This window comes from Acomys minous (assembly GCF_964271855.1).
Source record: "Acomys minous genome assembly, chromosome: 16".
In the NCBI taxonomy this organism is placed as follows: domain Eukaryota; kingdom Metazoa; phylum Chordata; class Mammalia; order Rodentia; family Muridae; genus Acomys; species Acomys minous.
The window spans coordinates 70,621,294-70,648,271 of record NC_140498.1 but is presented as its reverse complement, the minus strand read 5'-3'; the positions used below and the strand labels follow the sequence as shown (position 1 = coordinate 70,648,271).

Sequence of the window (26,978 nt, the reverse complement as noted above, 5' to 3'; positions counted from 1 at the left end):
CAAAATTTCTATTGTTAGGACATAAGAAGAGACATTACCTCCCAGGGGTAGGCATTCCTGTCCTCATCTTGATGAGGTTGAGTTTGTACTTGTTTGAGAGTCATCTCATGAAGACTGTGAGCCACGGCATATACAGAATTATATATATTGTAGCTCTCTTCAGTCATGTCCGTTTCCCATATATTCACAGGCAAAAATTCCAAGGAAGCATTGGGTAAACAGTTATCCAAAATTTTACAATCTTGTACAGAAAAAGAGCAATTGAAATACCTGTTCCACAGAATGGCAACATAATGATCTTCAGGGTATTTGAAAGGGTTATATGTTCGGATGAACTTTCTAAAACCAGGAATCTCATCATGATGGTGTGAGAAAAAGAGACTTCCGTGCAATGAATCAAAGAGTAAATAATTATGAGTGGCAGTTAAATCCCATTGTGAATTCATGACCCAGACTTTCCATGTTATTATCAATTGTATTAGATTTAGCATTACACTATGTAAAGATTCAGTGTCTTCATAAATGATAACAACATTAGCAGATGATATCATGATCAGCTTGAGAGTTTCTTTGGATCCATAGTCAAAGACAAGCAAGTTTTCTGGCATCATTCTCACAAAACCCACACACACTCCACTCCTGTCCATCTCTCCTATCAAGTCGGACAGAACCTGGATCCCATTGTGGTTATCTATGAGGACAAGCCCCACCCAGGTCCAGCTGAAATGAAGCATCAAAGACACAATACCACATGACAGTGATGTGTCCTTTGCAGCTGTCTGGTAGAGAGCAGAGAACTGTCCTCTGTCACTGAGGACATTGTCAAATGGCCCAAAACTAACCTGAAGAAAAATTTAAAAAAACCAAACAAACAAGAAACAGAAACCAATCTTAGACCTGAGGCAGCACTTGCTATTGGTAGAGACTAACTTACGTTCATGTTATTTTAAACTCCTATATCATCTTGAAGACATTTACTGAGCATTCTTAAAAGACAGAGTTTGCTGAATACCCCCAAATATGCTCCAGCCTCTTTCTCTTCTCTATCTCAAGAAATGTCTATGAGGCTACATAAACCAATGCCCAACTTCTTCCTTTTGATAAATAAGAATTGGGTCTCTCTCCTTCACAAGTGAAAACACTGGAAATGCCAGCAGATTAATACTGGTTTCTTGTTCCCTCACAGCCATGTCCCTTACCTGTGGGTATTTGTAGAGATTCAGAAGTGTCCCGATACGTGCAGATGTTGCCCATGATGTCCCTGTCAGTATAGCAACAGTTTTGTTCTCCCTTCTACATGTGTAATTGGGAACATTTATTCCCATACCCGAGAGCCAAATAAAAGCTTCCCCCAGCATATTCCACTCACTTCTTTGGACATTATAGAGATCAAATCCTAAAGATACGTTGGGTAAAAGATGAGGGCTCTGGTTGATCTCCTCTGTGGCAAATATGAAGGCCAAATAACACTGGTAGTTCTTCATCTTGAACCTGCAGAAAATATCTGTCAACATTAAGGAAGAGGGCTGGGCATGGTGGTGCATGCCTTTAATCCCAGCACTCAGGAGGCAGAAGATGGAGGATCTTTGTGAGTTACAGGCCAGGCTGGTCTACAAAATAAGTCCAGGACAGCCAGTGTTCATAAGAGAAATTGGTCTGAAATTCTCTTTCTTTTGTGGTTTATGTAGCAAGGTGACTGTGGCTTTATAGAATGAATTTGGTAATGTTCCTTCTGTTTTGAATTTTGTGGAGTAGTTTGAAGAGAATTGGTATTATCTCTTCTTTGAAGGTCTGGTAACATTCTGCACTGAATCCATCCAACTTTGGGCTTTTTTTTTTTTTTTTTGGTTGGGAGACCTTTGATGACTGCTTCTATTTCCTTAGGAGATAGAGGACTATTTAATTTGTTTACCTGATCTTGATTCATTAATAGCTATCAAGAAAATTGTCTGTTTATTTAGATTTTCAAATTTTGTGGCATATAGGCTTTTAACATAAGACCCAATAATTCTTTGGATTTCCTTGGTGCCTGTCATTATGCCTGCCTTTTCATTTCTGATTTTGTTTATTTGAGTCAATCTTGTTGATTTACTCAAAGAACTGGCTCTTTTGTTTTAATTTTATTGATTCTTTGAATTGTTCTCTTTGTTCCTAATTATTGATTTCAACCATGAGTTTGATGATTTCCAGCCATCTACTTCACTAATGTGTGTCTATTTTTTTCCTAGAGCTTTCAGGTGTGCTGTTAAGTTTGCTAGTATGGGATTTCTCCACTTTCTTTATAAAGGCACTTAATGCTATGAACTTTCTATTTAGCACTTATGTCACTGTGTCCCATAAGAAGTAGTACCTACATTCCCATTGAATTCCATGAAAGCTTTGATTTCTTTTGTTATTTCATCCTGACCCAGAGGAGTGATTCTAACCACACAACTGAAAGACTTGAATGACAAAAACTTCCAGGCTCTGAAGAAAGAAATTGAAGGACATATCAGAAGATGGAAAGATCTCCAATACTCATGGATAGGTAGGATTAACATAGTAAAAACAGCCATCTTACCAAAAGCAATCTACAGATTCAATGCAGTTCCCATCAAAACACCAACACAGTTACTTAAAGGCATAAAAGAATAATTTTCAATTTCATTTGGAAAAACAAAAACCACAGACAGCTAAGACAATCTTATACAATAAAAGATATTCTGGAGGTATCTCCATCCTTAATCTAAAGCTGCACTATAGAGCAAGAGTAATAAAAAAAAAAACAGCATGGTCCTGGCACAGAAACAGACAGGTGGAGCAATGGAATCAAACTGAAGGCCCAGAAATAAACACAGACTCACATGGACACTTGAATTTTGACAAAGAAGCCAAATCTATACAATAGAAAAAAAGATAGCATCTTCAAGAAAAGATGTTGGTCTAACTGGATATCTATGTGTTGAAAAATGCAAATAGATCCATATTTATTACCCTGCACAAAACTGAAGTCCAAGTCAATTAACCATCTCAACATAAACCCGAACACACTAAATCTGTTAGAGGAAAAAGTAGGGAAGAGCCTTGAGCTCATTGGCCCAGCAGACGTCTTCCTGAACGTGCCAATAGCTCAGGATCTAAGATCAACAATTAATAAATAGGAACTTATGAAACTGAAAATCTTCTGTAAGGCAAAGGACACCAACAGCAGAAGAAAATGACAGCTGACGACTAGGAAAAGATATTTTAAAAGGCTAATATCCAAAATATATAAAGAATTCAATAAATTAAACACCTCCAAACCAAATAATCCAATTCTAATATGTTGTACAGAACTAAACAGAGCATTGTCAATAGAGGAATATTGAATGGCCAAGAAACACTTTAAGAAATGCTGAAAGTCCCTTATCATCAGAGAAATGCAAATCAAAGGGACTCTGAGATTCCATCTTACACCTATCAGAACGGCTAATATCAAAAACTCAACTGACAGTATGTGTTGGAAAGGATGTGGAGAAAGGGGAACACTCCTCCTCTGCTGGTGAGAGCGCATACTTATTCAACCACTTTGGAAATCAATCTGATGCATTTTAGGAAAACTGGGAATAGTTCTACCTTAAGACCAAGCCATATCACTTCTGGGCATATTCTGAAAAGATGCTTCATCATAATATAAGGAGATTTGCTCAACTGTGTCTATAGCAGCTTTATTCATAATAGCCAGAATGTGGAAACAATGTAGATGCCCCTCAACCTAAGATTGGATTTTTTAAAAACTGTGCTACATTTACACAATGGAGTACTACTCGGCCATTAAAAATAAAGAAATCTTGAAAATCTCAGGTAAATGGATGGAACTAGAAAAGATCATCCTGAGTGAGGTAATCCAGACCCAGAAGGCACACATGGTCTATAGTCACTTATCAACAGGGATAGTCAAATAATATAGGGTATCCACACTACTATACACAGACCTAAAGAAACTAAATAACAATTCTCATTCAGAAATACAAATAGAATAGACTCGGGTAGCTGTTGAGGAGGAGCAACAGGACGGGAGCTTGCCATAGAGGTCCACTAAAAGACTCCACCCAGTAGTAGATCCAAGCAGATGCTGAGACACACAATAAGAAACAACAACAGCCAGCAGATGCTTTAAAATGCTTTCCAATGTTTTGATCATCAGGAAAATGCAAAACAAGTCATTTAAGAATTCAGTGGTCCTAGGATTTTGAGTAAGAGTGATTCAAGATGTACGGGTACATCATTAGGAAAGAATGAGGAAAAGAAATGACTGCTGTTTGTTGGGGGCTGTTCTGGTGCTCTGTATATTAAGAAGCTAAATTCTTGATCCCTGTATCTGGTTGCAGTCCAGACCAGTGCATTCTCATGCGCACTTCAGGTTGTTCTGTAAAACTTGCTGGCTTCCCAATAATCACTAATTGGTTAATGAAGAAAGGCTGGCGCCTGTGGCTGGGCAGAAGACAAGTAGATGGGGCTTTGGTTCCCAGGCTTGGGGACTCAGGTAGGGACCACGAGGTGGAAAGAAGAGAGGGAAGATATAGAAGATGGATGGCAGCCAGGAGGTGAGGGCACAGGAGTCATTATGAGAAGATGCATTACACAGAAAGGGCCAGATCAATACTAAATGCAAATGTCTTAGGGATTTTGACAGGGAAGTGGACAAACAGCTTAGAGGGTTGATATCTGCCCAGATCTATTGGTGTAAAACTTATTATAAATCTAATAAATAAGTCTCTGTGTTTTTTATTCAGGAGCTAAATGGTCTAAACTGGGGTAGAAGTCCCTAATAGATATTTAAAAGCAAAGCAAAGGGGGCATAGCAAATTCCCCAGAAAATAATTCTAACATATTTCTTAATGTTTCCCGATCTACTACAATTCCACTGGGAAAAGTCTATGACACTGAGTACATTAGCAACTCATTTTCAAAGAGAAGGTAAAACAGTGGACAAACTAATGTGTAGTTAAACCACTGACCTTTAAGGAAAATCAGTTTTCCTAGTATTTAAATTATTAATACTAGAAGATAGAGTAGAAGAATTGACATGCTTATTTCTGAATTTAGAAATTGTATATATGTTAAGAAAATAAAAACACAAAAAAGATGGTTAGATTAAGATATATCATGAAAGCCATGTTTTTTTTTCAATAAAAGAAAATAATACCATTATGAAAATTTGTATAACTACCACAAAGAAAATGTTATATCCCATAGAACAAAAATATGCTCATTTAGAAGAAAATACTCATACCCAATTAGGAACATGAAGTCCGTGTGTTCAAGTAATATGTTCTTTAAAGCCATACATGTGTGCCCTACTCTGACTGCAACAGACACACTCATCCTTGCTCAAATGCCATTCTGACATATCCACTTAACTATATTTTTAGGCACAGGTGAAAAACGGTGCTCCTACATACAAATAGTGATACTGTCTGCTACTACTCTCCTAGAGGGGCATTATTGTCTGTGCTTATTATCTTTTAAATTATCACAACATGAAAGAATATTTAATTAGCAATTAAGCCACAAAATTACTGCCATAGAAAATATTGCTGTCCCCACATGTAATGATCTTTTTGTTAAGATGATCAGAATGACCATTGTAGAGCCAATCAAAACGTGAAGAAAAGAATCTGAAAAGGGAGAAAGAATAAACCCACTTCCCTCATGCAATCATACGGGCATGCAACCATAACTGACATTGGCTATGTCAATTTCTGTCTATGTCACCAAGACATACTTAGTATCTACAAAATTTTCCTGTATGATCACTTTACCTGATCTACTTACTGTTCCTCAGCTGGTGTCTTAGCACTCCACTCAGGATTTAACAAGGACACAATCATACAGCAAGGTCTTAAATTTAGCTTCACTCCTAATTGTCTATCAGCAATTTCATTTTATCTATCTGCGTTTCACTTTTACACCATAGAGTTTGCAAATACTTAGACACATGAATCAAATAGAGAAAATGAGGCAAAACTGGTAGATTCTGAAAGATTTCTAATCAAAATTAATAAAAAATGTGATAAAAGAAGTCTCAACTCCAAATTCTCACATTTCTCCTCTGAAATCAGCTGCAGCTAGCACAGGCAATCCCTGTCACTGAAATATCATCTAAGAAACTTTGTAGTTATTACCGTCATTAGGATTATTTTTCAGGAGAAGCCACATTGAAAATTGGTCAAAGCAATGTGTGAGTTTTTCTTCAGTATTCCTTCTGCAGAGAAAGCCATAATAAAACTGACCCCCCCCCCAGAGCAGCTAAAAGCAGGGCAGAGCAAGGTAGAGAGTTTCAGAGCATCATGTTTTTAATTACCTGAAAGAAAAATACTTTTTTTTTAATCCTTGAAAAAAAGAATAGAAAAACATACCTGTAAAAAACTTACATGACTACAAGAGAAGAAAGCCTGAATGGGACATAAAAATTATATTGACATACATACAAATTTAATTGAGAAGAATGAAAACTTAACGCTGAGGTTGAATAAAAGTTTAAAAGAACTTACCTCATTAGATATTTTCCTTCAACATTAAAAGCAATTGTTTCATTTTTTATGAAATAATTAAAAAGAGGAACAAATGCAGCAATCACCACATTCCCATCACTGTACTGATTCCAGTGTTCTTTTGATTTGCACTTAGAAGTATCAAAGATGCACAGAAGAATACGAGCCTGAAGGAGCCAGAAGATAAGTATCCAAGAGAACATCATAAAATAGAAGTGTTGGCCACACTGTAAGCACAGGTACATAGATCTCAAATTGTCCAGCAGCTATATACACAGCTTGTGTGTTTGTGAGCATATGCATTTGTAATATTATTGGTGAGTGACATCATCACTCTAATCACTTTTTTGTCAAGCCTCTTTTACTCTATGGAGAATTCTGAACATTTTTCTTCCCTGAGTCTACCCATCTGAGATACTACATTCAATAAAAAAACAAGGTTCAAAATACATGTGTAGATCTTTATCCTCAGGCCACATGATTTCATCTATGAGGACAGACAACAAGACCCCAGGGATAACTCCTCGTGAGTAGACTTGCACAGACTTTTGTACTATGGATGGCGCAAATGTCTTCCAACAGAAGATGCCATGGGGGTTGACAAGAAAACTTTCAGGGGTCCCACTCAAACTAAGGCACCAGCCAAGGACAATACAGGCGGTAAACTTTAAACCCCTACCCAGATCTAGCCAATGGACATGACATTCTCCACAGTTGAGTAGAGAGTGGGGTATGACTTTCACACAAACTCTGGTGCCTCACCTTTGACCATGTCCCCTGGAGGGGGAGACCTGGTGGCACTCAGAGGAAGGACAGCAGGTTACCAAGAAGAGGCTTGATACCCTATGATCATATACAGGGCGAGGTAATCCCCCTCAGGAACAGTCATAGGGGAGGGGAATAAGGGGAAAATGGGAGGAAGGGAAGAATGGGAGGATACAAGGGATGGTATAACCATTGAGATGTAACAAGAATAAATTAATAAAAAAATTTTTTTAAACTTTCAGAAAACGTCCAACCCAGAAATAGCCCAGCGAAAATCAGTAGGACATCCTGTTCCCTAAAGCTGATCATTGCCTATGCCAATCCAATTTACCAGTAGCCTGGAGGAGACATAAAGCCCTATCTCTATGAGTTAGGCATGTCTGCGTATTGATATTCTATTAATGTCTCCTACTAATCCAAAGGACTCTCAGTCTTACTCCTGGGAAACTGATAGGCTGAATTTATGAATTCCAAATCAGTGGTTTAATTTCAATGCTTAGATTAGGTTTCCTGATTTCATTCTGAAATCTGACCTATTGTGCTGTTGTTTTTTCTTTTCAATGGCCAATCATTCATTTGTTGTAAAATACTTATTTCTCCCTCTCTATCTATAGGAAGAGCTTCAATCAATATTTATTCTTTCCTTTGAACAGGGATTCTCTGTGTAACCTTGGCTGTCCTGGACTCACTTTGCAGACCAGGCTGGCCTGGTGATCAAACAAGCTGTTATTGAAAGTTTTCTGGGTATAGTAGTCCAAAATGGCATCTGTGATCACTTAGGGTTTGTAAGACCTCTGCCCAGGCCCTTCTAGCTTTTATGGTCTCTGCTGAAAAGTTAGGTGTGATTCTAAAAGGTTGCCATTATATGTTATTTGGCCTTTTCCCTTGCTGCTCTTAATATTTTTTCATTGGTCTATACATTTTGAGTTTTGAGTTTTATATAGAAGGAAGATTTTCTTTTCTGGTCTACTTTATTTGGTGTCCTGTAGGCCTCTTTTATGTTTTCATGCATCTCTTTTTTTTAATTGGGAAATTTTTGTCCTATGATTTTGATGAAAATATTTTCTGTTCTTGGAGCCTGGCATCTTCTCTTTCCTGAATTCCTATTATCATTAGTTTTCTTTTTTCACACTGTCCTTGATTTGGGGGTGTTTTGAGTCAGGAATATTTTTAGATTTAACATTTTTCTTTGATAGGTGCATCAAATTCTTCCATTATATAGTCTATACCTGAGATCCTTTCCTCTATCTCTTGTATTTTGTTGATGATGCTTACCTCTGTGGTTCCTGTTTTCTTCTAAGTTCTCTCTTTCCAGGCTTTCCTCAGTTTGTGCTTTTTTCATTGCTTCCATTTTCATCTTCACATATTTAACCATTTTATTGATTTCCCTCACCTGACTGTTTGCATTTTCCTGAATGTCTTCCAATGATTTTCAATTTCCCCTCTATAGGCCTCTGTCATGGCCTCTCTAAGGTCCTCAATCTGTTTGGCTGTAGCGTCTTGTATTTGTTTATGGCTATTATTCATTTCCTCCATTATCATCTTCATTATGAAAGATTTGAGGTCATTTTATTGTGTTTCAGTTGTGTTTGAGTTTCCAGGGCTGATTGCTATAGGGTAACTCGGCTCTGGAGCTCCAATATTATTTATGCTTTTGTTTGTGTTTTTAATCTTGCTTCTAGTCATCTTGCTGTTTCTGGCATTGGGTTATAGTTCCTGTGTTTCAGAAAGAACTGTGGGCCACAAGGCAACATTGTCTGGGTCTTAGATCCCAGAGTAGACCCCACAGTGTAGAGCACAAGTGGACCTGACATACATCAGGCCAACCTCCCAGACAGTCCAAGGAAAGTTCCCAGGTCTGAGCACAGGTCACCTGCCTGATCCATGGAAATGTTCCGTGAAGGTGAAGGGTCTCAACCTATAGCCACTCACCTACAAGTTGCTCTCTAGGACAGTGAAAGACACCAGAAACTACCACCCAACGCCAGAGACAGCAGCTCACAGTTCAGTCTGAGACAGAGTGCTGGTACAGGATGCTAGCCTGCATTTGGCTGGGCTTTGGAGGTATCCAGCCACTCTGATGAAGAAGATTATCAACTATGGGATTTCTCTGGTAGGATTTTTCTGGGTCAGTTGTGTTTTCTATCATATCTGTGACTACTCACAGATACTTTCACTTCTTTCTTTCCAATTTTAATCCCCTTGATCTTATGTTGTCTTATTGCTTTGGCTAAAACTTCAAGTACTATATTGAATAGCTAGGGAAAGAGTTGGCAGTCTTATCTAGTTCCTGACTTCAGTAGAATTGCTTTAAGTCTCTCTTCATTTAATTTGATGTTGGCCATTGGTTTGCTGTATATTGGCTTTATTGTGTTTATATATGGGCCTTGCATCCCTGATCTCGCCAAGACTTTTATCATGAATGAATGTAAGATTTTTGTGAAAGTCTTTTTCATCATCTAATGAGATGACCATGTGGACTTTGTTCTTTAAGTCTATTTATATTGCGGATTATAGTGACGGCTTTTCATTTGTTGAACCATTCCCGTATTTCTACGATGAAGTCTACTTGTTTATGTTGGGTGATATTTTTTATGTGTTCTTGGATTCAATCTGTGAGTATTTTTAACATCAATGTTCATAAAGGAAATTGGCCTGTCATTCTCTTTCTTTGTTCAGCCTTTGTGTGGTTTAGGTATCAGAGTATTTGTGACCTCATAAAATGAGTTAGGCAATGTTCCTTCTGTTTCTGCTTTGTGGAATAGTTAAGGAACATTGGTATTATCTCTTCTTTTAGGCTCTGTTAGAATTCTGCACTAAAACCATGTGCCCTGGCCCCTAGGCATTTTTTGTTGTTTTGTTTATGTTTTCATTTTTGTTTTATTATAATTTAACTTTGGTAAATGGTATCAATCAATAAAATTGTCTATTTTGTTTATATTTTACAATTTTGTGGTATATATGTTTTTACAGTAAGACCTAATGATTCTTTGAACTTCCTTGGTGACTGTTGTTATATCTCTTTTTCATTTCTGATTTTGTTAATTTGGATCGTCTATCTCAGCTTTTTACTTAGTTTAGTTTGTTTGGTCTCTTGTTGGTCTTCTAAAAAAAAAAACAGCTCGTGGTTTTGTTGATTCCTTGTGTTGTTTTCTTTGTCTTTAATTCATTGGTTTTAACCCTGACTTTTATTAATTCCCACCATCTATTCCTCTTGAGTATGTTTGCTTCTTTTTGTTCTCATGCTTTCAGTTTTGCTATTAAGTTGCTTGTATGAGATCTCACTAATTTCTTTATGAAGGCTGTGTTTGTTATGAACCTTCCTCTTAATACTGCTTTTATTGTGTCCCCATAAATTTGGGTATGTTACACCTTAATTTTCATTGAATTCTAGAAAGTCATTAATTTCTTTATTTCTTCCCTGTCATTGAGTAGAGAGTTTTCCAGTTTCCATGAGTTCAGAGGCTTTCTGATTTTCCTGTTGTTGTTGAGTTCCAGCTTAAATCCATAGTACTCTGATACAATATAGGGCATAATTTTAATTTTCTTTCTATCTTTTGAGGCTTGTTTTGTCACAAAGCTGAGAGAAAGGTATATTCTTTTGTGTTTGGGTAAAATGTTTTGTATAAATTGTTAGGTCCATTTGATTAATAATGTAACTAATTCCCTGTATAGTTTCTGTCTTGATGACCTGTCCATTGGATTCAGGTGTAGAAGTCTCACATTATTAATGTGTATGTTTAGTAATGATTCTTTTATGAATAAGGGTATCCTTGAATTTGGAGCATTGATGTTCAGAATTGAGATGTCATCCTGGTAGGCTTTTTCTCTGATGAATGTTAGCTTTCTTTCCCCAACTTCTGGATTAATTATGGTTGAAATTCTATTTTATTAGATTTTTGGATGGGTACTCCAGCTTGCCCACTGGGTCTGTTTGCCTGATAAACATTTTTGCAGCCCTTTACTCTGTGGTATGCTCTCTTTATTTCTGAGGTATGTTTCTTGTATCTCCCAGAATGATGTTTCCTATTTTCACATCCATTCTATTTGCCTGTGTCTTTTTATTGAGGAACTGAGCCTATTGATTTTGAGAAATATTAATTTCCAATGTTAATTCTCGTTATTTTCCTGTTGGTGGTGGTAGCAGTAGTAGTAGTAGTAGTGTGTGTGTGTGTGTGTGTGTGTGTGTGTGTGTGTGTGTGTGTCCCTTCTTTATGTTTTGCATATAAAGGTTATTTATTTCCTGTGTTTTCTTTGGTGTAATTAATCTCCATGGAATGGTGTTTTCTTTTTTGGTATTTTCTCTAGGACTGGCTTTCTGATTGATATTATTTAAATTTGATTTTGTCTTGGAATATCTTGTGTTCTGAATCTATGGTGATTGAAAACCTGATGAGTTATAGCAATATGGGCTGAAATCTGTGGCCTCTTAGAGACTGCAGGATGTCTGACTAAGCTCTTCTGGGTTTTAGAGACTCCATTGAGAAGTGTAACTTTGATAAGTCTGCTTTTATATGTTACTTGTCTTTTTCCCTTACAACTGTTCAATATTCTTTCTTTGTTCTTTATGTTTAGTATTTTTATTATTATGTGGTAGGAGGATTTTATTTTCTGGTCTAATCTGTTTGGCATTCTGTAAGCTTATTATATTTTTTATCATTATCTCTCTCTTTAAGTTAGAGAATTTTTATTCTATGATTTTGTAGAAAATATTTTCTGGGCCGTGGATGTGGGAATCTTCTCTTTCTTCTCCCACTATTCTTAGGTTTGGTATTTTCATAGTTTTCCAGATTTCCTTGATGTTTGGTATCATGATCTTTTTAGATCTAATGTTTATTTTCACTGATGTATCAATTTCTTCTCTTGTATTTTCTACACCTGAGATTCTGTCCTCTATTTCTTGTATTCAGTTGGTGATGCTTACATCAGTTCTCTTGTCTAGTTCTGCTCTGTTCCCTAGGTTTTCCTTCTGAAGCATTCTCTCAGTTTGTGTTTTGTCTATTGATTCTACTTCCATTTTCACGTCTTGAAAAGTTTTATTCATTTTCTTCACATTTTTAAATTATATTTTCCTGTACTTCTCTAAGGGATTTACTAATTGCCTTCTTAAAGATCTCTACAATCTTCACATGATCAGATTTAAGGTCATGTTCTGTGCTTTATCTGTGTTAAAAAAAAATCTAGGGCTCATTGTCGTAGGGTAGTTGGGCTCTGGTGGTGCCATATTTCCCTAGCTCTTGTTGATTGTGTTTTTATGCCGGCCTTTTGCCATCTGCGAGTCACTGGTACCAGCTGTTCTTCTGATATACAGGCAGTGTTATGGGGTGGAAATGGAGTTCAGGTGAAAGAGTGCAGTTTGCTACTGCTGTGTGTTCCTAAGGGGACTCGGCAGGCAAACAGTCTAAGGTGGAGGCCGACACAGTTTTCCCAAAGGTTGGTAGACCTGGATAGCCTGGTGCAGGCAGACCTTCAGGAATGGAGGCAGAGCTGGATTCCTTATGTTGGGATGGAACTAAGATTCATTATGCCCCATGTTGACATTCCCATTTCTATAGGATCATTGTATTCAGATAAGAAATAAAGGAAGATGGCTTGCATTCAAATTTGAACACAACACCAAAAAAGTAGAAATGCAGAAGCAATGTCCAGATTGTGAGTTAACACGTAGAATATTAGGAGCGAAGATGGATTAAATGCTAACAATGTGATTCTGGTTTTGTTGGAACTATGGTCAATTACTATGTCAACAAGACACAATGAAATGCACACTGTCTGTTATTGTGGTTCATAGCAGTGTGTGAGCACATGTCTATGTAGAACAGTTCCTGTAGGGAGAAATTATATGCATGTGTCTGTGTGAGTGCATCTATAGTGTGCATCCTGTATGCAGCATGCAGAGGACTAAAGTAAACCCAAAGAATAGAAATTCAAGAGTGATATTTTTAAATTATTTATTTATCATATATACACATTGTTTTGCCTGTGTGTACACCAGAAGAGGACACCAGATCTTATTACAGATGGTTGTGAGCCACTATGTGGTTGCTGGGAATTGAACTCAAGACCTTTGGAAGAGCAGGCAGTGCTCTTAATCTCTGAGCCATCTCTCCAGCCCAAGAGTGATATTTTTTGTTATGTAAAGACTGGGCAAGGAGTCACTCTTTGTTCTGACTTTTTTTTTTAAACTAAACTATCTTGATTTTATTTTATTTTTTTAATACATTTTTATTAATTTATACATATTACATCTCAGTTGTTAGCCCATCCCATGTATCCTCCCATTCCTCCCTTCCTCCCACTTCCCCCCTACTCCCCTCCCCTCCCCTAAGTCTGTGTCTGAGGGGGACCTCCTCCCCCTGAATATGCTCATACGGTATCAAGTCTCTCCTTGGTGACCTATTATCTTTCCTCTGAGTGCCACCAGGCATCTCCATCCAAGGGACATGTTCAAATATGGGGCACCAGAGTTTGTGTGAAAGTTAGATCTCCTTCTCCACTCAACAGTGGAGAATGTCCATCGGCTAGTCCGGGTAGGGGTTCAAGGTTTTTACTGCCTATTTTTTCCTTGGCTGTTGCCACAGTTTGCGGAGGACCCCAGGGCCCAGACTCGCCTGTAGTTTTCCAGGACTCACTGGATCCTTCCATTTCCTCTTTCTCCCAGGCTTCTCACACCTAAAGTTTCAATAGGATGTCCTCCCCTCTTACCCACTATTCTGGTAGGTACAGTTTTTCATGGGGACGTACACCTTGGACTAGTGTCTCGATATAAGTGAGTATATACCATTTAGCTCTTTTTGCTTCTGTGTGAACTCACTCATTATGACAATTTCTAGTTCAATCCATTTGTCCACAAATTTTGGAAATTCCTTGTTTTTAATAGCTGAGTAGTATTCCATAGTGTAAATGTACCACAGTTTCTTTATCCATTCTTCTATTGAGGGACACGTAGGTTGTTTCCAAGTTCTGGCTGTTATGAATAAGGCAGCTATGAACATGGTTGAGCATATGTCCCTGTTGTGTGGTAGTACATCCTCTGGGTATATTCCAAGGAGTGGAATAGCTGGGTCTTGAGGAAGCCCTATTCCCATTTTTCTGAGAAAGCACCAGATAGCTTTCCAAAGTGGTTGTACTAGTTTGCATTCCCACCAGCAATGCAGGAGTGTTCCTCTTTCTCCACACCCTCGCCAGCATGAGGTGTCAGTTGAGTTATTGATCTTAGCCATTCTGATGGGTGTAAGATGGAATCTCAGTGTCGTTTTGATTTGCATTTCTCTGATGACTAAGGAGGTCGAGCATTTCTTTAAGTGTTTCTCAGCCATTTGATATTCCTCTGTTGAGAATTCTCTGTTCAGCTCTGCGCCCCATTTCTCTATTGGGTTATTTGGTTTGGTGGTGTTTAATTTCTTAAGTTCTTTATATATTTTGGATATTAGACCTTTGTCAGATGAAGAGTCGGTGAAGATCTTTTCCCAGTCTGTAGGCTGTCGCTTTGTTCTCTTGACAGTGTCACCTGCCTTACAGAAGCTTCTCAGCCTCATGAGGTCCCATTTATTAATTGTTGATGTTAAGGCCTGGGCTGTTGGTGTTCTGTTCAGGAAGTTGTCTCCTGTGCCTATGAGTTCCAGACTCTTCCCCACTTTTTCCTCTAACTGGTTAATGTCTGTGGTTTTAGGTTGAGGTCTTTAATCCACTTGGATTTGAGTTTTGTGCATGGTGACAAATATGGGTCTAATTTCATTTTTCTACATGTAGACATCCAGTTAGACCAGCACCATTTGTTCTGACTTTTAACCCAGTAAGCTGGGCAGGCTTGCCAGCAAGCCCCCATGCATCTGCATATACTCAATTACCTCAGAGAATCTCAGTGCAAGCAGCATATCAGGCTTTCTCCCAACGTGTTTTAATCTAACTCAAGTTTTCTCTTTTGGATGGCAAACACTAATATTCCCTTCCCTTCCCACTGGCCCCATCCCACAGATCTTCTGCTTTTAACCTGCCTCCCAACCCTGTGAGTTGTTTTACCCCAACCTCCACTGCAAAAGTCAATCCCTATGGTTGCACAGGCCACTTCTGCCAGAGAAGCTGGGAAGCTAACTACATATCCTCAGCTCCCCGTACATTATGCAAGTCAAATCCCACAGTCTTGTCTACACTTCTGGAGCAGAACATTTGTGGCAGCCTCCAGCTTCTTATCGCTAGTGTATCCCACAAGTCTTCCCATCCAAACCCCCTACTTCCCACTAATATGAAAATCCAACTGCTCCTCAATCAACTGACAGCTCTCTATCTATCTGGAAAGGGGTGGGCAGATGACGTAGGGGGATGGAGAAAGTCTAGAGAGGGTGTTCCATATGTTTATAGCAATATACGTTTTCATTCCTACCGGGGAAGGCTTTCCAGGTGGAGTCAGTTAGGAGAAGAATGCCCATACCCATATAAATAACCCCTTATGTGTAGGGGCTACCTAGGGCAAAAGGACCTTCTGGGTCCTACAGAAGAAGGAGTACTCATCTTTTGTTCCATGTCAGGTTCATGCTTGAAGAGAACAAAAATGGATTGGTACCAAAGTCTGGGTACCTGAGACTGGAGACTAGAGACTGAGAGTTTCCTGATAAAGCTGTGCAGAAGTGTCCCAGGTAGTGAGATGTGAAATGCTTTGCTCACTCTTCCAGCATCCACCTTGAAAATTTTAATTTAGCCCCAACAAGATAGGAAATATCTTTAAGTTTGACAAATACAAATACTAAGTCACTATGAATGTAAAACTTGTATAACATGATTGTCTCATGGTTCTTCCTGCTGTATGTAGTTTATTTTAATCATGTGTAATAATATAGCTGTATACGTTGGAAGAGAAACATCATAAAATAAAAAAAGGAACAATCATAGATAATTAAATGAAGAAATGTTAGCTGATAGAATCAAATGCATACTACATTTGTGTGGCACACAGAATGATGAATAAGCAACTTTAATTCTTATATTAAAATTTTTTAAGCTAGGAACTAAGTATATTTTTTTGAACTAGGTCTTGGGGGATTTACTATTTCTGGAATGTGTTTTGTCCCTGATATGGTACAGTGTATTCTTCTCTGGTCTGAACAGAATAATATAGCACTTAGGGGCAAAGATGAAACCAAGGAGTGATGCACTGGAAGCCAAGATAGACAAGACTTCCATGGCCACCATGACCTTCCCCTTTGTGCTGTGGTAGACAGGAAGGAATGTGACCCACACACAAAAGAACACCAGCATGCTGAATGAGAGGAATTTGGCTTCATTGAATGTGTCAGGAAGATTTCTGGACAAGAAAGCCATGATGAAACTTCCAAATGCCAAGGAACACAAACATCCCAGGACACAGTGGAAGGCAATTGCTGAGCCCTTGCTGCACACAATGACGATGTGTCCATGTTCTGCATGAGCATCTTGGTCAATAAAGGGAGGAGAAGTTGACATCCATATTCCATATAACACAAGTTGGATCAAGGTGCAGATGGGAATTATGAAGTTTGGGGCATTTGATACCATTAGCCACCTCATCACTTTCCTTGGAAAACTAACCCGGAAGGCAATAACCACAGTAATAGCTTTGGCCAAGACAGTAGCAAGAGCCATGGTGAATGCACCTCCAAATAGGGTTTGCTGCAGTATACAGGTGGCTCTGTTGGGCTGGCCAATGAACAGCAAGGAACAAAGGAAGCATATACAGAGTGTGATAAGCAGTATGTAACTGAGGGTTCTATTATTGGCCTTGACAATGGGAGTGTGCCTATGCTTCACAAAGACACCAAGAACCATGGCTGTGAGAAGAGAAAAGCACAGGGCTATTGTAGTAAGAGCCACCCCCAAAGGGTCTTCATGGGATAGAAAACTCACAGTTTTCTGGAGGCAATGATTCTTCTCTGTGTTCGCATAGTGACTTTCTAGACACTTCATACACTGATCCGCATCTAGACAGAAAGAAATGTGACTGAATTTATGCTGAGGTGATCCCTTTTCTTGAATGTCATTGCTCAATACCTGCTCACAGGTCTGTTAAAGAACTTCACTTACGTGATTTCTTGGAGACAAGGAAACACGCACGAAATCAGGAATTATTCCAAATGTATTCAGCCAATCTCATTGGTATTATATATTTTATTCAATATTTATACATGCATATATAATGTATTGCTTTTTTTCACTCCTACTATTTCCCTCTGCTGCCCTCGTGTTTCCTCTTCAACTCAATGTGCTTTCTACCTTTTGCTTTTAAATTTTAATACGCACTAAGCCCATTAAGTGTTACTACAGTGTACAAGACTGGAGGAACCCTACTGAAAGTGGGTGCCATTTCTGAATGTATATCACTAAAAAAAAGTGGCATACCTCTTTTAGTAGCCATCAACTATCATTTGCTTCTCATACAATGCACTTTCTTTCTAGTGACAAACTTTTTATTTAAAGTCTTTGTCTTATTTGGGAGTGTCTCTTTTGGATTACTGTATTATGTTGCATAAATCTATTTGGTCAGTGATATAAACCCCCCATAAAAATATACCTATATTATGAATTTGATTGTGAATTCTATAGAAAATGAAGCATGCCTTTTGATATTCTTTCATACAATGCTGTTCTCAAAATGGGCCTAAACTTACTTACTTCCATAAAATTTTTGTGTTTCCTACTTCTATTAATTCTCCACTGGAGCTTCAGTAAAAAAACATTATTACATTTTTAAAGGTTTGAAAAGTGCCCTAGGGAAACTGTTTTCATAGCATTTTGAGAAATGTTCTATGTTCTCGTAAATACAGAACCATTGAAACAGTTTTTTTTTTTTTGGTATCACATGATCATTTATTTCATTAGCAATAATAGTTTCAACAGTATTTGGGTTTTTTGTTTTTTTAATGTTTTTTATTAATTTATTCATATTACATCTCAGTTGTTAGCCCATCCCTTGTATCCTCCCATTCCTCCCTTCCTCCCACTTCCCCCCTACTCCCCTCCCCTCCCCTATGTCTGTGTCTGAGGGGGACCTCCTCCCCCTGTATATGCTCATAGGGTATCAAGTCTCTCCTTGGTGACCTATTATCTTTCCTCTGAGTGCCACCAGGCATCTCCATCCAAGGGACATGTTCAAATATGGGACACCAGAGTTTGTGTGAAAGTCAGATCTCCTTCTCCACTCACCAGTGGAGAATGTCCTGTCCATCGGCTAGTCTGAGTAGGGGTTCGAGGTTTACTGCCTATATTTTCCTTGGCTGTTGCCATAGTTTGCGGAGGACCCCAGGGCCCAGACTCGCCTGTAGTTTTCCAGGACCCGCTGGATCCTTCTAGTTCCTCATTCTCCCAGGCTTCTCACACCTAAAGTCTCAATACAATGTCCTCCCCTCTTACCCACTTTCCTGGTAGGTACAGTTTTCATTGAAACAGTTGTAGAACTTCAAACATCAGATGTTTGCTATTCTGATCTTCAAATTTTTAAAAAATTTCACCTAGAATTTTAAAACTTTGCACATTGACTTGTCTATATCAAATTTTATATCAAAATGTTATAGATTTCTTAAAATCAGAATCAATCACCAGACTTTCAGTATTATGTTGTTGATTATCATACTAACAGTATATTGACTCTATTATAGCAGAATAAAATTTATCTTTGTATATCTCATTAATGCTTTCTTCTTTCTTCAAACTATATTGACATAAAATAAACCTGTCTCAGGACATACTATTATGCTAATCTCCCAGACTCTGATATTTTCTTATTTATTTTTAAAGTGTTTATTTTCCATTTATTTTCTACTTTGTAATGATTTCTTCACATATATAACTCCATCTCTTACTAAATGCATATGAAAAGGCCTTGTGTACGTTTTCCTACAGAAGTTTTCATTTGATTAGACTTTCCCTATGCTAAACTTGCATTTACCTGTCTCATTAGAAATCTCATTTTCTGGGCAAGGGGTACAATCAAAGCAGCAGAGAGGTTCTCCTTCCTTGATGACTTTCCTGGATCCAGGCTGACAGCTCTGACTGCACACAGACTGAGGAACCTCAGAAGAAAGAAATCAAATTATCTAATGCTCAGTGTTTCAGAGAAAACCCAGTAAATACAGTTTCAAAATATCATACAATTAATTTGAAAATGTTGTGTCTACCAATGCAGAAATGGTGCTGAGGCTCCAGGCAAAACAGGTGCATGTGTTTAATAATTCATCTGACAATTTTCACAGTGGTGGAGAATTTTGAATCTTAATGAGGAGGAGCCAAGTGTAAGGGAGTCAAATCATTGGAGACATGAGCTAGGAAAGCAATTGGATCTTCCAGACTGAATCTGTTTTTGTACTCACTGCTAAATGTCTGAGAAGCTCTTACTTCTGTCATGATTATCAGTCTTGCTCATCAAGTTGACAGGCTTTAGAATCCTCACAGAAAGAAATTTGGGGCATTTCTGTGAGGGATTTCACAGAGAATTTTACCTGAGATTAAACAGTTCATTCTAAGATTGAATGTCACAGTTCCATTGGCTGTTGTCTCAAAATGAGTGAAAAGGAGAAAGAGATGAGCATTTACATTCATTGCTACCCAATTCCTGCATGGGGGGTGTGATATCATCAGACACCCCATACATTTGCAAAAATAATGGTCTGCATCGTCAAACTATCAGCCCACATAAATGCTTTCTTAAGTTACTTTAGTTATGTATATACTTGCAGCAGCCAGACAAGTCAGTGATATACAAACATACACACCAAATCATCGCTCCTTTCTAGAGGCTTGGGAGGAAAAGGATAACTGATGGTGGACTAGAAATTGTAAGCAAGGAATCAAAATGAATCTGTGATTTCCTTAGTGACAATGGATGGCTACTAAGATAGACACTATCTGGTGGTTTAAATGAGAAATGTTCCTCGTAGGTACAGGTCTCTGACTATTTCCAAAATGGTGGTGCTACTTGAATAGTTATTGGAATATTAGGAAATACAGACTTGTTGGAGCAGATATTTCAAAGGCTGTAAAATTTGAAACTCTCTAAGCCTTATGAAATTCCATTGCTCTTTCTCCATTTCCTGTGTGCTTATAGAGACATTATATCTCAGGTTTCTGTTCCTTTCTCTATGGCTGCCACTTGCTAGCATGGCCATAATTGATTCGCACAACAACAGAACCATAAGCCAAAATAAGCCCTCTCTTACAATAGACATCTTTGGACATGGTATTTAACCACCACAACAAAACAACTCTATTACATGGTTTTATAATATAAATCCTAAATAAGTGAATTACCTTACAGGATGACCTGTGAAATATTTTGAAGAATGAGATTCTCTCTTCCTAAATGTCCCTAATTTGTGTCAAACTGACAAAAACTAATCTATATGTGAATGAACATTAGGAAACCTGTTTAAAACAACACACTTCTGTTTATTATAATCAGGAGTGAGAAGATACCCTTTACTGGTAGAAACGTTTTGCTATTTCCCACAAGTAGCTTTATGTCAATGCCTTGGAGTGAGAAATAAAAGTTCATTGCAATGAGAAACATACATTTGTTATTGGAATAACTTCAGTTATTGAGATAATATATAACCCACCTCTGAAAAAACTTCTGGCCATTGTATCATCTGCTCAGATAATAATAACTGTTGACCCTGGGGAGCATTTGGAGAAAAGGTTCCTACTTTCACCTTTAGTCCAAGACCCTTTGGAAAATTCCAGAAGTTCAGGATGTCACACTCCACATTTAACTTCTGTTTCCACTTTAAATCAATGTTATTTCCAGCATGAGTCTTTTGCAGGAAACGGTGAAGCTGAAAGGATCCATGGACCTGTGTTAAAGTGGGTCAAAGAGGTGGAAAAGAGCTGTGCTATGGAATGTCTCTTATTGTTCTTAATCTTGGTGTAAAACACAATATTAATGTAGTTGTCCATATGGTAGAGCAATGGAGCCTCAGTGAATGGGATGTCACAAGAGGAAAACCAGGACCAAGAACAGTTGTTGTTCTTCAGTTGTTGTTGCTTCAAGCAAATCTTTATGATTTCAGTAATGAATCACATGTACTTACTTACTTTCAGACTTCATTCAGAAGCTCAGTGTGTAAGATGAACTTATTGATGCCTAAACTGTAATTAAAGGGATCATTTGGGTACAACAACTACCATGTTGTAATGAGATATGTCATTGACTGGAGTAAAGATCTACATCATCCTCTGCAGGTGGTGAGAACTGAAAAGGAGAACCACACTTGGGCAGAGAGAATTTCTGGGATGAGCTAGAAATATAGGACAACAGAAATTCCCAAGAATCTATGAAGGTTACCTTATCCAAGACTACTAGGAATAGAAAATATGAAATGTGAAATGGCTACCTCCTATAACCAGGCAGGATTTCCAATGGAGGGATGAGGACACCAACCCAGTCACAAAACCTTAGACCATAATTTGTCCTCTCTACAAGATGTCATGAGTAAAGATGGAGCAGGGAATGGCCAATGAATGCTGACCCAATTTGAGACCCATGCCATGAGAGATAGCTGCTCCATAAGATGCCTTCCCTTCTCTGAAGATAAAACAATGGGGGCGTGTGGGCATGGGGTGTGTGAATGTGAAACTGTGAGGAAGAAAGGGAGGGGAAGTTGTGATCAGGATATAAAGTAAATTAATTAATGAAAAAATGAATTATTCACTCTGAAATAAATGTTTAAAATGCCTAAGAGTCATATGGCATAAATAGATAAAAATCTATGAGAAGAAATCTACCTCCTCTTAATTCTTTCAGGAATGTATGAGAAAATTATAATATTTTCTTTTGGAGGCTATTACCATGAGAAGATGGTAAAGTTATTTGTGACACAAACTTGGTATAGACTAAAAACATTTTCTGCTTGTCAATTGAACTAGATTCTTCAGCAATACTCATAACTGGGTCTGCCTTGATAGCTGAGTAACCTAATGATCACAGACTGTCCAAGGATTTTAACAAAACATATGGAAATGTAGACTACCTAAAATCATCCATTTTCAGATTCTCAAAGTGTCACATTGCTAATGTTAGAATTCAGATCAAAGACTATTACCTGCCTGGAGGAGAAAAACATTTCTTCAGCATTTGCATGTGGTTGCATTTGTACTTGCTGAAGGCTCATCGCATGGAGGCTGTGTGCCACAGTATACACAGCACTGTATATGTGGTAACTCTCCTCACTCATAGCCACATTAAAGATGTGCCTAGGCAATAATTCCAAGGAAGCATTGGGTTCACAGTTCTCTAAAAGTTTACAATCAAGTTGAGAAAATGAACACTTGAAAAACAAAAACCACAACTTAGGAAGATAGTTGTCTTCTGGGTATTTGTAAGGATTAACTGTTCGAATAAAATCTATAAGCCCAACAATCTGCTCATGGTGGTGTGAAAAAATGAAACTCCCATGGAATGAGTCTAACAGGAAATAATCAGCATGGTTTGTAACATCCCACTCAGAGTTCATGACCCATACTTTCCACCTTGTAAACTGTTGTCCTATAGCTCTCATTAAACCCTGTAAAGAATCAATGTCACCAAAAATGATGATAACATTGGCCAATGATTCTTGGACCTTCTCAACATTTTTCCAATAGTTTTTGGAAAATGAGTTGCGGGTGCGTGGGATCATTTCAACAAAAGCTGTGCAGATTTTATTACTCTCCATCTTTTCTCTTAAATCTGATAGCATCTGAATCCCTCTGTGGTCATCTGGAAAAATCAGACCAACCCAGTTCCAGCTGAAATGAAGCATCAAAGAAACCATGGCAAGTGAAAGAGATGTGTCCTTGGGAGCCATCTGATAGAGAAAGTTAAACTGACTGTGGTCACTCAGTGTAGGATCAAAAGGCCCAAATGTAAGCTGAAGAGACAAAAGAATAAAAAACAAAAGGAAGGGCACTGGCATCAAACACAATTTCAGCCCTAAAGCAACATATGGAAACGATTGGGCTGAAAATGGGCTCATCTTGGTTTTAAAGTCAATTTTCTATGTCTGGTATCTACAGTAAATTAATGACAATTCTTCCAGTTTGAGAACCATCATTTTCTGGTCTACTCTCTCCTTATTACCACTAATTGTCCTTTTCTTTGATACTTGAGCAACTTAAGTGTCCCTCTTTTATCACTGCAGATATCTGAAATGTCCAAAAAGCAGGTCTGGATCCCATTTCTCACACCCTCTGATTTACCTGTGGGAATTTGTAGAGTTGCAACAGTGTCCCAATATGGGCAGATGTTGTCCATGATGTCCCTGTGAGAACAGCTGCTGACTTGCTCTTTTTTCTACAGTTGTAATTACAAAAGGGATTGCTCAGCCCTGTGAGCCAAACAAAAACATTCATCAAAATTTGTATGTCATTGTGTGGAATGTTATAGAAATCAAATCCCAGAGATGTGTTGGGTAAAAGATGAGGATTCCTGTTGATTTCTTCAATTGCAAACATAAGTGCCAGAAGAAGTTCATAGTTCTTAAACTTATACCTGCATTGACGGCATAAAAACACACAGGAAGAAGATAGACTACACAAAACTTCAGGTTTAGTGCGCCGAGGTTTTTAGTCCAAATATTACTCTTTCTCTTTATCCACATTTAATATTCCCCTTATATTACTGGAATTCATGTCCTTGTTTTCTCATTAGATTGAGATGAGATGCTATAGATGTGACTCTCATTTTGTCAGTCCCACGAGAGCTCACTTTATATTATCTTCTGTGTTAGCTACACTAAAGCGTCTGCCCATGAATCTGAAAAGAGCCTCACAAAACATCACATCTCCTGGTGCATTCATCTTGACCTTCTACAACTATAAAAAGTAATAATCCTAGATTAATCCACTCAATTTTCCCCAGGATAAAATAACATTTCTTGTTTACCCTCATAGATATTATGTATTTTAAATGTTTTAATAGAGACAGTTCGGCCTGCATCTGCAGAAGCCTGCTGCCACTGGAGACAGACACGAGAGACTGCCTACTCCCCAGACCCCTGCCTGCAGATTCCCACTGGGCAAGCCCAGCAGCAGTGAGATACACCTTGTTCCCTTTGAGCTCTATCTCCTGGACCAAGCTCTTCCTACATTCCCTAGAGGCTAGTTAAAGTCATGGACCACCATGTGAGAGTCCTCCCTCCACAATTCCCTGACTGTCTTTTCATATCAGCAAACCTAGCTTTGAAGAGCCCTGGCCACTTCTCTGTGCACCCCATTTCTAGCCCAGATCTCAGTCTGAGTCTCCTGAGGCATGCTACCATCAACTAGAGACAGGTGAGACACCTATACCCCGTACCCCAGCCTGCTGGGTTCCCCCTTGCATGTCCAGCAGTGGAGAGCTATGCCATGTCTGTCCCTTGTTTGCTCTTGGCCCACAGCACTACCTGTATTCTCAGAGGCTTGTTGCTATCTGGAAACACAAGGCCCTCCATTTTCTGGCCCACAAATCTGCCTGCATTACTGGAGGCCTGCCATTACCAGATCAATCAGATGGCTAAAGGACAGTGTAAGAAAAGAAACAAAAAGAGCTAGGGCAACATGGCACAAGCAGGAACTAGATACCTTACTACAACAAGCCCAGGACATTCTAATACAATGCAAAGCACAAGAAAATGACCTTACATCCAATTTTATACAGATGATAAAAAGCCTTTCAAGAGGAAATGAAGAAATCCCCTAAAGAAATACAGGAAAATACAATCAAACAGGTAGAGGCACCCTAAGAGGAAACTATAAATTCCTTAAAGAAATACAGGAAAGCACAATTAAACAAGAGAAAGAAATCAATAAAACTGTCCAAGACCTAAAAATTTATTACAGTATGAAAAGAACAAACCTAATAATAATAGCAATAGAAGAAGAAGATTCCTAGCTCAAAGTCCCAGAAAATACAATAGAAGAAAATATCACTAACCCAAGAATAAGATACCTATAAATGTACAAGAAGCTTATAGAAAATCAAACATATTGAACCAAAAAGAAAATCTTCCTACCACATAATAATCAAAACACTAAGTTGCAGAACAAAGAAAGAATATTAAAGGCATCAAGGGAAAAAGGCCAAATACCACATGCAGGCAGACTTATTAGAATTAAACCAGACTTCTCAAAAGACCTTAGAAGCCAGAAGGGTATGGGAAGATGTTTTGCAATCTCTAAGAGCCCACAGATTCTAGGCCAGACTACTACACTCAGCAAAACATTCAATCAACAGAGATGGAGAAAACTAGATATTTTATGACAAAAAACAAAGTTAAACAACATGTATGCACAAATCCAATTATCCAGAAGCTACTACTAGGAAAACTCCAAAACAAAAATGTTATTACCACTCAAGGAAAAAGAAAGGAAACACACACATGGAGAGAGAGAGAGAGAGAGAGAGAGAGAGAGAGAGAGAGAGAGAGAGAGAGAGAGAAGACAGACAGACAGACACAGAAAGACAGACCAACACAGACAAGCAGACACACTGTTATGACCATAATCAAACCATTTGTCAACAATTTCTCTCAACATCAATGAACTCAATTCCACAATTAATAATAAAAACATGCTAGTAGCCTGTATTTGAAAACAAGATCCATCATTTTGCTGCATACTAAAAATATACCTCAGCAACAAAGATAGACATTACCTCAGAGGAAAGAGCTGTAAAAATATTTTCCAAGAGAATGGACCCCAAAAAGCAAGCTGAAGTAACCATTCTAATACCTAGCAAAATAGACTTTCAACCAAAATTAATCAAAAGGAATGGGGAAGAACACTACATACTTGCCAAAGGAAAAATACACTAAGATGACATCTCAATTTTGAATGCCTTTGACTCAGATGTGAGGAGATGCACATTTTTAAAATAAACATTACTGAAGCTTAAATCACACATCAAACCATATACCTTAGTAGTAGGAGACTTCAGTAACCCACTCTTTCCATTAGATAGGTAACCCAGACAGAAACTAAACAGAGAAATAATGAAACTAACGGATGTCATGAGGCAAACAGACCTAACAAATATTTACAGAGTATTTCACCCAAACACAAAAGAACATTTAAAAAAGAAAATTCTTCTTAGAACATTAGGGAGTCTTCTTTAAAACTGAACACAAAGAAAGTCTCAACACATACAAGAAAAGCATCCTATATCTTATCAGAGCAGTATAGATTAAAGCTTGGGTTCAATAGTAATAGAAACAACATAAAACCTACAAATCTATAGAAACTGAACAACTCAACTCAATGACCAACTTGTCAAGGAAGAAATAGAGAAAGACATTAAAGACTTTCTAGAACTCAATGAAAATTTAGGCACAACATACCAGAAACTAATGGCACACAATGAAATCAGTTTTAAGAGGAAATTCTTCAGCAGTGAGTACCTTCACAAGATAATTCAAGAGACCTAATACTAGCAATTTAAAAGCATACATGAAAACTATAGAACAAAAAGAAGCAAACACATCCAAGAATAGAAGACATCAGGAAACAATCAAACTCTGGACTGAAATCAATAAATTACAAACAAAGACAGTAGTACAAAGACTCAACAAAACTAAGAGCTGGCTCTTTGAGACAAATCAATAAGATAGACAAACCCTTAGTCAAACTAACTAAAAGACAGAGTCAGTAACAAATTTTTAAAAATCAACAATGAAAAAGCAACATAACAACAGACACTGAAGAAATGCAAATAACCATTAG

The 26,978-nt window shown here is 38.0% G+C and overlaps 1 protein-coding gene across 1 annotated transcript; it reads right to left on the bottom strand.

Moving 5' to 3' along the window:
- Positions 1-1,067: 1,067 nt before the first annotated feature.
- On the bottom strand, positions 1,068-23,274 carry LOC311587171 (vomeronasal type-2 receptor 116-like; the record flags this gene model as incomplete). Its single annotated transcript, XM_084763668.1, has 6 exons — positions 22,346-23,274; positions 20,864-21,079; positions 19,198-19,321; positions 17,160-17,233; positions 6,516-6,682; positions 1,068-1,491 (listed from the first exon to the last, which is right to left on the bottom strand). Exons 1-6 carry the CDS (start codon positions 23,255-23,257, stop codon positions 1,068-1,070), a joined length of 1,917 nt encoding a protein of 638 aa, XP_084619794.1. The 5' UTR covers positions 23,258-23,274.
- Positions 23,275-26,978: the final 3,704 nt, after the last annotated feature.